General features: G+C 40.8%; 1 protein-coding gene across 1 annotated transcript; it reads left to right on the top strand.

Moving 5' to 3' along the window:
• The first annotated feature begins 3,145 nt into the window (after positions 1 to 3,145).
• LOC106599544 (G-protein coupled receptor 55) lies at positions 3,146 to 12,603 on the top strand. The gene is made up of 3 exons (XM_014190832.3): positions 3,146 to 3,283; positions 4,729 to 5,461; positions 9,248 to 12,603. The coding sequence occupies exons 2-3, from the start codon at positions 4,736 to 4,738 to the stop codon at positions 9,461 to 9,463; spliced, it is 942 nt and encodes a 313-aa protein (XP_014046307.1). The 5' UTR covers positions 3,146 to 3,283; positions 4,729 to 4,735; the 3' UTR covers positions 9,464 to 12,603.
• Positions 12,604 to 14,182: the final 1,579 nt, after the last annotated feature.

Raw genomic sequence — 14,182 nt, 5'->3', positions numbered from 1 at the left:
ACTTTACAAGGCTAAGGGAGGCCTTGTAGAGGAGCACTTACTCTGGCACAGTCCAATCGGTCTTAGGACTATGGCCATTCATACTGTACTCAATACCAGTGTGACTGTTAATGTGCATATATTCTACTCTTTTTCTGCTACTGTATGATTCTTCCTAGTCTTTTTCTCACTTCTCCCATGTCAGGTTGTTACCACTGCTGCTCTACATACTGTATGGTTGGAAACTTAACGTAATATTTTCAACTTATAATATAGTTGTTATACTGTAATAATAACCAGCAATATACACAGTTAAAAGTCATCAGTGATTGGACCATCTCTAAGTAATCAGAGTATCAAAGTCAATTACACATTTTCTAAACGCCGCTTTACCCACGTATGTTCTGGCTCTAGCCCAACCCATTGGTTTCTGGGACCAATCAGAACGGTTAAATGTGTTTGCGTTCTAGAAATCATCTGGGAGGTACTCAGATCCAGATTCATTGCGGAGAAGAAACTAACATCCGTGGGTGTGGCGTAATGTTTGGCTGGAGCAAGGAGTTTGGGTAGCCAGGCAACTATGGAAGATCCTCAGTCGATGACCTCTATGGGCTTGGAGAGGTACTTCTTACTGTTGGTTTGTGGCCTTTCTCTCTTTCCATTTCTGTCTGTCACTCTCCTGCCAGATCATGACAGCACCAAACAAAGTCTTAACACATGGAACACACCTTCAGATGTGTTGGGATTAATGCAGAAGACACACTTCGGTTGAATGCATTTGTGCAACTGACTAGGTATCCCCTTTTCCCTTTCATGACCCATAATCACTGTGAGAGACAACTAAACTGAAAGCAATCAAATTTGCCAGCTAGTTTGCCAGGGGTGGTGTGCGCACAGCCAAGAACCTTACTTACAGTCCATTGCACTCATTTGGAGAAAAAAAATTGTATTTCCTATTTGTTTCTCTTTTTGACTGGTGACACATCCATTTCTAACTTGAAGGCTGACAGTGATTGTGTAGCTAGCAACTATTATTGGCTTCAAAACATTCACTATCAGTTTTTCACATAGCCAGAACTACCCAGCATTAGCTAAAAGCTGACAAGTAAACATTGACTAAATTGTAAATGTAAAGCTAACTAGCTACTAGACAAGAGAAAGCGTATAGTTGCTCACATTCGTTCTACATATCAAAGTTTATTCACATTCATACATTTTTTACTCAAACTTTCTTTGTTGTTTCCAACAACAATTACTTTTCCCAGTGTTGTGTGTGATGTTGGTGGTGCTGCTGCACAGTGCTTTTTCTCTCACTAACACACTACTTGTAACAACCAAGAGTGAGAAGGAAGTAGTCATGGGGCAGGGGAAGTGACTCACATTCCAGCAGCAGAGGCCTTTCTAAATAAAAGTCTTGCAATGTTTTATATGTTATTTTTATTTGCGGGATCATTTTACCTGCTTCTAACATAGGGGGGTGGGGGGGCATGTCCCCACTGTCCCTCCTGGCTCCTACGCCCTTGGTTACAGTAACTGGGATTAAAGCTGTAGATTCACTTTTCTGGTTCATAGTTTGTGGGTGTTTTTTTGCAAGAGATGCATTGGCAAAGAGTGTCATTGGTACTTGCAAGAGATGCATTGGCAAAATAGAATATCACAATTAGTTACTTACACACATCCCATAAAATAAATCAAATTACATCAAAAATGAATACATGTAAAATGATTAAAAGGAAAGCTAGTGACAGCTGTATAGTGTATGTACAACATCAATGACATTGCAAAACGTTTGGACCTCTTGGTGAAAAGCGTACCTCACTGTTAAACTCATCTCAATTGTTCAAAGGGATGTGACTGTCTAACCCCAATTATTTCTGGCTATGTTGCTGACAGACATTGGGCTCTATTCAATCAGAACCGCTTTAATCCACATAGGTATAGCGGTTGTTTTGGTGGTGTTGGAACTGCGTTTGAGTTGTCAAATCCATAAGTGGCTCCTGGCATTATACCCAAAGTGGACATTCCCACTGGCTGCACGGAGTCGCATTAAGAGAAATCCCATGCAACCTTGTTTACAAGTTAGAACACTGAATTTGAGATGTAATCTACACCTCGATTAGGCTGATAGAAATCCTCATTATTAAGTTGAATGATTTAGAATTTGAGCGTCATTATTTCTATATAGGGTTAGGATCATTTTCTCGTTCTGACCTAATGTGAGTGGGACGGGTGTCATAGGCGTCGATGAAGGGGGACCAAAACGCAGCGGGTAAAGTGCTCATCTTCTTTTATTATTTAAATAAAGTGAACACTTAAACAAAATAACAAACCGACAATAAACAGTTCCGTAAAGCACACAGGCTATACAGAAAATAACCACCCACAAAGACACAGGAAAAACAGGCTGCCTAAGTATGGCTTCCAATCAGAGACAACGAAAGACACCTGCCTCTGATTGGAAGCCATACTTGGCCACACATAGAAAAAGAAACATAGAAATAGAAAACTGGAACCAAAAACCCCTAGAACCAAAAAAAACCAAAACACCCAAAACAAACAATCCCCTGCCACGCCCTGACCATACTACAATTACAAATGACCCCTTTACCTGGTCAGGACGTGACAACGAGAGTGGCTTCGTGACAATGTTCAAGAGAGCAGCTGCTCATGGCCTCCCAAGTGGTGCAGTGGTCTAAGGCTCTGCATCACGGTGCTAGAGGCGTCACTACAGACCCGGGTTCGATCCCAGCTGTCGTGACTGGGAGACTCACGAGGTGGCACACAATTGGGCCAGCGTTGTCCGGGTTAGGGGAGGGTTTGGCCGGCCAGGATGTCCGCTCCTTGTAGCGGGCCGGGTGCACGTCTGCTGACTTCGGTCGCCAGTTGTACGGTGTTTCCTTCTGACACATTGGTGTGGCTGACTTCCGGGTTGGGGCGAACATTGTGTCAAGAAGCAGCAGCTCACTAATTTGACAGCTCTAATGCGGTTGACGCTTGATCTGATTGAATCTAGGCCTTTGACTTTTTAAATCTGTATATAATATGTTATTATATGTGGTAGCAGAATGACACTATGTTCTCAAACAAATGTGATTGTTCTGATTTGTGTTTGTATTTCTAAGTTATGTCCCAGACATAACCTCTTGTCTGCGGCTGTAACCTGGTGTCGAGAGCACCAATTCAGACTATTGGAGATCTCTCACATAGGAAGTGGTCATGAAAAAAAACAAAGGTACTGAAAGCAGAACTAATTTGTCTGGCACAGACAGACAGACAGACACACCATCAGGCTGGCATCTATAAGGTAAGGTTTCACTTACTGTATATATTGTATGGTGGTGGGAAAAGTACCCAATTTTCATACTTGAGTAAAAGTAAACATACCTTAATAGAAAATGACTCAAGTAAAAGTTAAAGTCACCCAGTAAAATACTACATGTGTAAAAGTATTTGGTGTTAAATATACAGACGGCACCATTTTCTTGTTTTTATTTTATTTACGGATAGCCAGGGGCACACTCAGACATTATTTACAAACAAAGCATTTGTGTTTAGTGAGCCTGCTCCATCAGAGGCAGTAAGGATGACTTGGGATGTTCTCTTGATGCATGAATTGGAAGATTTTCCTGTCCTGCTAAGGAATTAAAATGTAACGAGTACTTTTGGGTGTCAGGGAAAATGTATGTAGTGAAAAGTACATTATTTTCTTTAGGAATGTAGTGAAGTAAAAGTAAAAGTAGTCAAAAATATAAATAGTAAAGTACAGATACCCCCAAAACTACTTAAGTATTTTTACCTAATTACTTTCCACCAATGATGGTGTTACATCATTACAACAGAAAACACACTCAGAGAAGAGTGATTATTCAAATCAAACCAATATAATAGGTGATTACCTTATCTACAACAACATAATAAACATAATCCGAAGTCATCTTAAACTTAGAAAAAGACTAACTAATAAAAAATGTATAGGTTTGATTTGTGTTAAGCTAGCCGTTATTTTAGCAGGTTACTTTCATTTAGTTCTACAGTATTTCATGAGACCCAGACACAAAAATATTTTGGTTCAGAATAGTATTTGGCCATACAGCATGCAGACTGGTAGTGAAGTGGTTAAAGTGATGCTCCGGAACGTTAGTATAATTTCAGCCATTGGTTTGGAAAGTGGTGCTCACGAGCTAAAATGGGTCACCCAATTGTATATTACATCATTCATTTCGCATGATATGTGTTACGTCCCGCAAAAAATACAACAAATATATTTATTTATTTGTGCAATTCGTACAATATGTTAGGAATCCAATTCGTACAATATGTTACGAATTTGTTGTGCTTAAGACCCCGGACTGCATCTTTAAGGGTTCTCACATTAAATCAGGCAGGCACTGCTTTCATATGTGAGGAGGGTACAGCTACTGTAGGCTACCCACACGACTGAGAAAGGAAAGGAGGTTTTGCATATTGGCACGTGTGTGTGTGTGTGTGTGTGTGCATGCGTGCGTGTGGGTGTTTCAATCTCAGTGCCAGTAAAATGATACATGGGTTATATGGGGACAAGTAATTATCAAAGTAGTGGAAAAATTATTGTGAGGAAAAAAGACAAATCAAAAAGGTAGATAGTATGGCCATAATTTTTATCCTACATTTTGTGAGACTCATTTATAATCAAAACACCATTCCTTTTAGAAAATAAATGACAAAGTCTATTTGAATTGGCTTACCCAACGTCTCCCATTTACTCCTCAGCGGCACCATGAAAACCAACTGCTCCTTCACTGAGGTAGACCGCCTCATGAAATCACTGGAACTTGCCATCTATGTGCCCATCTTTGTGTGCGGCCTTGTCCTCAACATCCTGGCCCTAGTTGTCTTCTGCTTCCTCCTCCGCAAGTGGACAGAGTCCACCATCTACATGACCAACCTGGCCCTCCTGGACCTCCTTCTCCTCCTCCTGCTCCCCTTCAAGATGCACGCCACCATCAACCACTGGGAGGCCCAACACCGCTTCCTCTGCTCCTTCCTGGAGAGCCTGTACTTTGTGGGCATGTACGGCAGCATCTACACCATTGCCTGCATAGCCATGGACCGCTGGGTGGCCATATGTCACCCCTTCCGCGCCAAGCAGCTCCGCTCCCGCCGGGCCGCTCTGGGGACTTGCATCCTGGTCTGGGTGGTGGTGCTGGGGGGCACCTCACCCATCTACTCGTTCCGCACGGCCGGAAATGGGTCCTTCCACTGCTTCCACGGCTTCTCGGAGAAAGGCTGGCGCCCAGATGTGATCAGCTGCCTCTTGGGCTTTGGGTTTGTGGGGCCGGCCCTGGTGCTGGTGGTGTGTTCGGCCCAGAGCATCCGGACACTGAGGCAGTCCGGAAAAGAGAGCCATAAGAACAGAGCCTGTGTGAGGATCATCTACAGCAGTCTCTGTGCCTTCCTGGTCCCCTTCACGCCTAGCCACCTGGGCATCCTGCTGCAGTTCCTGGTGAGTTAATTATAAACAGGCCCGACTCCAGGATGACATGCCTGAGTGGGCATTTTTAATCCATGGGGGGACAACTAGTATTGCTTTAGAACCCTAATACCACAAGGTAGATTGGTCCTACTACTGTTTACATGTATCTGAAATGTAGCCGTACACATCAACAACCATCGCTTTATATAATAGCACAAGAAAGATACTCGCCCCACTACAACATGTGTATCCGAAATGCAGCCAAACTCCAGTAGGCTACACATAATTTGCGTCTACCAACACACACAGATCAGCTTAACAGGCTGAGCACCACTAACTTATCAAAGATTCTTACAGGCTTCATAACTTAAACTTCAATAATTACAACTATAGGCTACATTTCTGTCGAATTTGTGACAGTACACTACGCAATGAGCGTAACCAAGCCGCTACTTCTCTGGAGAGTTTCAGAAAAGCTGACTAAATAAAACAAAGTGCATATTCTATAGTCATAGCTGATGTGAAATGTCCTACATGACAGTAGCTAATTTGAATCTGCCGTGAATAAGAGTAAATGGCATTCCGAAAGCAACACACACAAACACACAAACACACACGCTATAGCAAATCAAATCAAATGTTATTTGTTGCATACACATATTTAGCAGATGTTATTGCGGTGGTAGCGAAATGCTTGTGTTCCTAGCTCCAACAGTATTATCTAACAATACACACCTCTAAAAAGTAAAATAATGGAATTGAGAAATATACAAATATTAGGACAAGCAATGTCGGAGTCAAGAGTATAAATATATAATATATAATTTATATATGTGTGTGTGATAGGATGTATAGACATTATGGAAAGTATGTGGCTAGAATATGTAGTATATCTGAGGAAAACGTAGGATAGAGTAGTATATGTACAGCAATAGTTGTATAGGATGGCATTGACTAGAAAACAGTATATACATTTGAAATGGGTAAAACAGTATGTAAACATTATTAAAGTGACCAGTGTTCCATTATTAAAGTCAGTGGTGTAAAGTACTGAAGTAAAAATACTTTAATGTACTACTTAAGTAATTTTTTGGGATATCTGTACTTTACCAAATATATATTTTTTGACAACTTTTACTTCACTACATTCCTTAAGAAAATAATGTACTGTTTACTCCATACATTTCCCTGACACTCAAAATGACTCGTTACATTTTGAATGCTTAGCAGGAAAGGAAAATAAGTCAAATTCACGCACTTAACAATTGAACATCCCTGGTCATCTCTACTGTCTCTGATCTGGCAGGCTCACTAAACACAAATGCTTTGTATGTAAATAATGTCTGAGTGTTGGAGTGTGCCCCTGGCTATCTGTACAAAAATAACAAATTGAAAATTGTGCCATCTTGTTTGCTTAATATAAGGAATTTGAAATGATTTATACTTTTACTTTTGATCCTTAAGTATATTTTAGCAATCACATTTACTTTTGATACTTATGTATATTTAAAACCAAATACTTTTAGACTTTTACTCAAGTAGTATTTTACTGGGTTACTTTTACTTGAGTCATTTTCTATTAAGGTATCTTTACTTTTACTCAAGTATGACAATTGGGTACTTTTTCCACCACTGATAAAGTGACCAGTGTTTCATGTCTCTGTACATAGGGCAGCAGCCTCTAAGGTGCAGGGTTGAAAAAACGTGTGGTAGCCGGCTAGCAACAGTGAGTAAGTTCATGACAGGGTACTACTGGCTGGAGGCCAGCTAGTGATGCCTATTTAACAGTCTGATAGAAGCTCCATGCAAGACAAATCTTCTGATGTATTGCAATGCTTCACTGGTTCAGTCTGAAACTTTGCACATACACTGCTGCCATCTAGTGGCCAAAATCTAAATTGCGCCTAAACTGCAATATTATAATATGGCCTTTCTCTTGCATTTCAAAGATGAAAAATAAAAATAAAATACGCATGTTTTTTGTTTGTATTATCTTTTACCAGATCTAATGTGTTATATTCTCCTACATTAATTTCACATTTCAAAGTGTTTCCTTTCAAATGGTATCAAGAATATGCATATCCTTGCTTCAGGTCCTGAGCTACAGGCAGTTAGATTTGGGTATGTCATTTTAGGTGAAAATTGAAAAAAAAGGGTTCGATCCTTAAGATTAAGAGAAGCCCCAAAAAGACTGATAGCCCAAGATGCGCTCATTAAAACAGCACACACTGTGATTAGAGAAGCCCCAGAAAGACTGGTAGCCCAAGATGCGCTCATTAAAACAGCACACACTGTGATTAAGAGAAGCCCCAGATAGACTGGTAGCCCAAGATGCGCTCATTAAAACAGCACTCACTGTGAGCATCGATTCAGGACCATGGACAAAAGGCTACCGCCAGTCAGCGTGATGAAAGGATAACGGCTGAGATTCTATCCGTGAATTCGGATATCAAGCTAGCACGCAGGCTAGGTAGTGTCGGTATCAGCAGCCAATCCACTAAGGTCTGGAAGCTATAGTGCGCTTTGATTGGTCAATAGCAACACGATTTCATTTTTTCCCAAATTTGGTCCCACCCTGTTCACGTCCCTCACCCATGCTCACATCGCCCAACGGTCCCCTCGCCCACTTCGCTTCCTTCATTGAAAATGCTTCCGTTGTTTCCTCACCCCCAACGTGATATGTCGATCTCTTGTGTAACGTTTGATTCACAGCCAATTTCAAGAGCACAATCAATAGGCTACATTGGTCATTGCCTGTATTCTTGTCATAAGAAGGAATTCCCCTCGACCATGCCCACAAATTGTGGAAAACAAACATTATTTCCCATTGACCCCATTGTAAAATAGCTAACTTCGTTGTAACATGTATGTTATACAGAAATAACAAAAACGGCAGAAAAGCTGCTGCGTTGTTCAATGTACATGTAACCAGGTAGAAATCCCAACCTACGGTTTGCAATGATCACATGTAGGCAAATAGAACCTGGGAGAAAAGCCCTATGGCTTCAGGCTATTTGCAGCTATGTGTGTGGAATAGTATAGTCCGTTTGTAACTCCACTCACTACTTGTAGCTGTATAGTCCATTTGATTGTGTTGTTGGTTTTGGCTAGCTTAATGTTCCGGTCAGCAGCTAGCTAGCACTCACACGTGGCTGCTAGCACCATCATGAAAAGGGGCATGAGGGAAGCCCTGCAATTTTATGTTTTTCTAAGTAATGAGAACACTCGGGAGCAGGCAATGTTGAAAAGTTATAACTGCCGAAAACAAGCAGAAATCACGAAATTTGCATTTGAAAAAGCTGAAGTTTGAGTGGCCAAGCCAGAACCCGAAGGTGAACCTGATCAAACACCTCTGGAGAGACCTGAACATAGCTGTGCAGCGACACTATCCATCCAGCCTGACAGAGCTTGAGAGGATCTGCATAGAAGAATGGAAGAAACTCCCCAAATACAGGTGTGCCAAGCTTGTAGCGTCATACCCAAGAAGACTCGAGGCTGTAATCACTGCCAAAGGTGCTCCAACAAAGTACTGAGTAAAGGGTCTGAATACTTATGTAAATGGGATATTTCAGTTTTTATATTTAGAAAATTAGCAACATTTTCTAAACCTGTTTTTGCTTTGTCATTATGGGGTATTGTGTGTAGATTGATGAGGGGACAAAACAATTGAATCACTTTTAGTATAAGGCACTGTAAATACTTTCTTGAGGTTATCTTATGTGCATTAATATGTCGGGGACAACTTTTTTTTCCTGACCATGTGACTTGACCTGGAAAAACTCGAAGCCTTACAGGAATACCTCTATCTCCTCCCAGGTACGTCAAGACGTGATCCAGGACTGCATGGCCAAGACAAATATCAGCCTGTTCCTGCAGGTGGCCATGAGTCTGGCCAACATCACGTGTTGTCTGGACGCTCTGTGTTACTACTTCATCACCAGGGAAGTGAGGACCTCCAAGCAGACCTTCACCTTCAGGAGGTCCAGGTCCATCAGCCAGAGAAGAGCTACCACCAGCACCTCAGAGCTCTGACAAGACCCATGGAGGGACAAACACTGAGCAGAACTGGTTTAAATTATGTTTCAACCAGTTTTGCCCACTGGGAATTACTGTGTGTGTGAAATCTTACTAGCTGTGTGAAAAATTCTGCCACTGTTTGAGGACAAGGGACATTGAGTAGGAAATAGGAGTATTTATAATTGACCTATGCATTTTGGCACAATTTTTCCTTTTGACCTTTGGCAGCCTTACCTCGGACAAGAGTTAACCCTATGAGACCAGATATTTTAATATATTTCACTTTCACTATATTTCACTGCTTCACTTAAGTAAAACGTTTTAAACTTCTTTGACTACCACAAAATACTTTTAAAGAGCTGAAGCAATTCAAACAAAACATTTTCTTGGAAATGTTCCATTTCATTACAATTGTTTGTGCCTTGTGCAATGCCATCTATATGTGTACTGTATGTTCTGACAAGGGACTCATGAGACTTTGTCATCAGATGAGTGATGTGGGCTAAGACAGCACACCACTAGTTTCAACTGACGGCATACGGAGAAAACCTAATTTGTCTGTGCGTATGCTGAATGTCACTGTGGTTACGATAAAACACATGTATACAAACTATGCCTTCAGAAAGTATTCATACCCCTTGACTTTTTCAAACTGTTGTTCTGTTACAGACTGCATTTAAAATGGATTAAATTGCGATTTTTGTGACACTGACAAAAACACAATACCCCATAATGTCAAAGTGGACTTACATTTTTACAAATTAATAAAAACAGTAAAGCTGAAATGTCTTGAGTCAATAAGTATTCAACCCTTTTGTTGTGGCAAGCCTAAATAAGTTCAGGAATAAAAATGTGCTTAACAAGTCACATAATTAGTTGAATGGACTCACTCTGTGTGCAATAATAGCGTTTAACCAGATTTTTTTCATGACTACCTCATCTCTGTGCCACACACATACAATTATCTGTAAGGTCCCTCAGTCGAGCAGTGAATTTCTAGCACAGATTCAACCACAAAGACCAAGGAGGTTTTCCAATGCCTCGCAAAGAAGAGCACCTATTGGTAGAATGGTAAAAATAAAAAAAAGCAGACATTGAATATCCCTTTGAGCATGGTGAAGTTATTAATTACTTGGAAGGGTGTATAAATACACCCAGTCACTACAAAGATACAGGCGTCCTTCCTAACTCAGTTACAGAGGTTAATGGCTGTGATAGGAGAAAACTGAAGATGGATCAACAACATTGCAGTTACTCCACAATACTAAATTAAATTACAGAGTTAAAAGAAGGGAGTCTGTTCAGAATTAACATGCATCCTAGGCAGCAGCTACTCTTCCTGGGGTCCAGCAAAATTAAGGGGGTTATACAATTTTAAAAACATTACAATACATTCATTACAGAATTCACAACACACTAAGTGTGTGCCCTCAGGCCCATGCTCCACTACCACATATCTACATCACAAAATCCATGTGTACGTTTGTGTATAGTGTGTTTGTTATCATGTGTGTGTATGCATGTGTCTGTGCCTATGTTTGTGTTACTTCACAGTCCCCGCTGTTCTATAAGGTGTATTTTTATCTGTTTTTTAAATCTGATTCTACTGCTTGCGCCAGTTACCTGATGTGGAATAGAGTTTCATATAGTCATGGCTCTATGTAGTACTGTGCGCCTCCCATAGTCTGTTCTGGACTTGGGGACTGTAAAGAGACCTCTGGTGGCATGTCTTGTGGGGTATGCATGGGTGTCTGAGCTGGGTACTAGTCGTTTACACAGAGAGACCGGTGCTTTCAACAAGTCAATACCTCTCACAAGTACAAGTAGTGATGAAGTCAATCTCTCCTTTACTTTGAGCCAGGAGAGATTGCATATTATTCATGTTTGCTCTCTGTGTATATCCAAGGGCCAGCCGTGCTGCCCTGTTCTGAGCCAATTGCAATTGTGGCACCTGACCACACAACTGAACAGTAGCCCAGCCTCTGGGCCCGCCTTGTTGATAGTGCTGTTAAGAAGGCTTTATTATGGACAGACTTCTCCCCAGCTTAGCTACTGTTGTATCAATATGTTTTGACCTTGACAGTTTACAATCCAGGGTTACTCCAAGCAGTTTAGTCACCTCAACTTGTTCAATTTCCACATTATTTATTACAAGATTTAGTTGAGGTTTATGGTTTAGTGAATGATTTGTCCCCCCCCTCAAAATTGAAATATTTAGGACAAACGTATTCTTGCCATCCATTCTGAAACTATCTGCAGCTATTTGTTAAGTGTTGCAGTCATTTCAGTTTCTGTATTAGCTGACATGTATAGTGTTGAGTCATCCACATACAGTTGAAGTGGGAAGTTTACATACACTTAGGTTGGGGTCATTAAAACTTGTTTTTCAACCACTCCACAAATTTCTTGTTAAAACAAACTATAGTTTTGGCAAATCGGTTAGGACATCTACTTTGTGCATGACACAATAATTTTTCCAACAATTGTTTACAGACAGATTATTTCACTTATAATTCACTGTATCACAATTCCAGTGGGTCAGAAGTTTACATACACTAAGTTTACCAAGCACAGGCAGGAAGCAAGGATTGTTTAATACATGGACCTAGCCTACAAGAGAAAAATGCACATATTTAGTCTGACTTTGATGGAAAATAAGTTTTCAACTTCATGGTGTAAAACATAGAATGCAAATAGAACACAGTGGTAAAGCCTTTTGATCAAACCCTTGACCCATTTTCCTTTGAAGCCAGACGAGCTTCTACAACCACTCACTTTCCTGTGGGTTACTTCACGTAGAGTCAAGCCTTGTTTATCTCTGGTGCTAACATGTCTCCTTCATCCTGATCTTATTCACATTCTGATTGTGCCCACATTGTAGCCATTGCATCTACACATGGTCCTCATCGTACTGGTACTCCCTGTATAGAGCACCATTCTTGTGTATTCTATTTTATTCCTGAAGTCCTACTATTTTGTTTTTATTTTTCAACTCTGCATTGTTGGGAAGGGCTCTTAAGCAAACATTTCACGGTAAAGTCTACACCAGTTCTATTGTGTTCTATTGTGTGACAAATAAAATTTGATTTGGTAAAGTCTACACCAGTTCTATTGTGTTCTATTGTGTGACAAATAAAATTTGATTTGATTTTGTAGTTAAATGTGTCTCTTATCTGTCCACTGTTTTCGCATTGTGACCACATATCCTTGTCCCTCCCTGTATGGAAATTATTTGACAGATATTCTTTATTTATTTATTTGAAGACACATATTGATTCCATAAGTCAATGGTGTTACCTGTCAATGATTTAAAAGGGCAGGACAATTATTATTTAAATGGTTTCACTGTCCAGATCAGTCTACACAATGCTTGTCTGACTACCTTTGGAGGTGGTCAGGAAGATCTGATCACAATCAGATGACAATGAGCCTTTGAATCATCTTCACCTGTGCAAAAATGTGGGGACAATCAGAATGTGGACAAGATCAGGACAAAGGACGCATGCTAGAATCAGGTATGAATGGGGGTTTTGTATAGGTCTCATGTAGAACATAAAGAAGAGGTCTCAAATCAGGCCAAAGATCATATGACCAGATGTACTAAGCGTTAGCAGTTTGTACCAGGTGCAAAGTGTGCACCTGTTTTTTGGAGTACGAGATCTGTAACTGCCTTATTCTTTCTCTTAAAGGCATATTTCACTTTTTTTAAGGGTAATTTTTTTCGGCCTTAATGTTTAATTAATTATATTTTGTACACACAGGTGCAGTGCTTAGCTAGCCAATCTGGTCCACAATCTTTAGGCATTCCCATCTCATCTAGCATTTAGGTTGGGTTGTTGTTTCTTAGCAAACTGTACCCGGATAATGATGAGCAATGTCTCTCAACTGAGTGGATGGTTGTTGTGAAAATCATTTCATAATTTAGATACTTTTTGCCCACTGCATTTGTCTGTTTACTCAATCTTGGTACTACAATGCAAACCTGTGGCAGGAGTTGCAATTGCAGCAGAATTTTCCGAATCCATAATTTCAGGGCATGAATGTCTACACCAAGTGTATTCAAATCTTACCCCTACAAGGTATGAAATACTGATGGTTTTCTGTTCTACCTGATAGTTAATTGCACCCACCTGGTGTCCCAGGTCTAAATCAGTCCCCACCCAGCTAGCAAGGAGGAATCGGCCCTCTTCCGGGGGGCCGGAACTGATTGAATTGCCTGGAATCAAAATGAATGACTGCCCAGAATCAGCCCAAGTACATCGGGCCGTTTCCGTCTACCGGAATTCAGCGGACTTTGTCGGCATCTTACCAGAATCCCCCCAGAAGCGGCCCGATGAAAATGTAAATAAATGTATACAAAATTACCTAATTTAGTAATTTAAATATTACTATTATACATTTTATACACACAAATTATACCCATCCACACATTTTTTAAACTATTTATTTTTTACCCCCTTTATATCATATCCAATAGTCTTGTCATCGTTGCAACTCCTTACGGCCTTGGGAGAGGCAAAGGTCGAGAGCCGTGTGTCCCCTGAAACACAACCCTGCCAAGCCGCACTGCTTCTTGACACAATGCACATCTAACCCGGAAGCCAGCCGCACAAATGTGTCAGAGGAAACACCGTACACCTGGTGACCGTGTCAGCGTGCATGCACCTGGCCCGCCACAGGAGTCACTACAGCATGATGGGACAAGGACATCCCAGCTGGCAAAACCCTCCATAA

This window comes from Salmo salar, chromosome 03 (genome assembly GCF_965601325.2).
Source record: "Salmo salar chromosome 03, fSalSal1, whole genome shotgun sequence".
Classification (NCBI taxonomy): domain Eukaryota; kingdom Metazoa; phylum Chordata; class Actinopteri; order Salmoniformes; family Salmonidae; genus Salmo; species Salmo salar.
This window is presented reverse-complemented; position numbering and strand designations above follow the sequence as displayed.

Coding starts and splice junctions, on each gene's coding strand:
- LOC106599544 (XM_014190832.3), top strand. CDS start 4,736: ATGAAAACCAACTGCTCCTTCACTGAGGTAGACCGCCTCATGAAATCA. Junction 5,462..9,247: donor GCATCCTGCTGCAGTTCCTG/GTGAGTTAATTA, acceptor ATCTCCTCCCAG/GTACGTCAAGACGTGATCCA.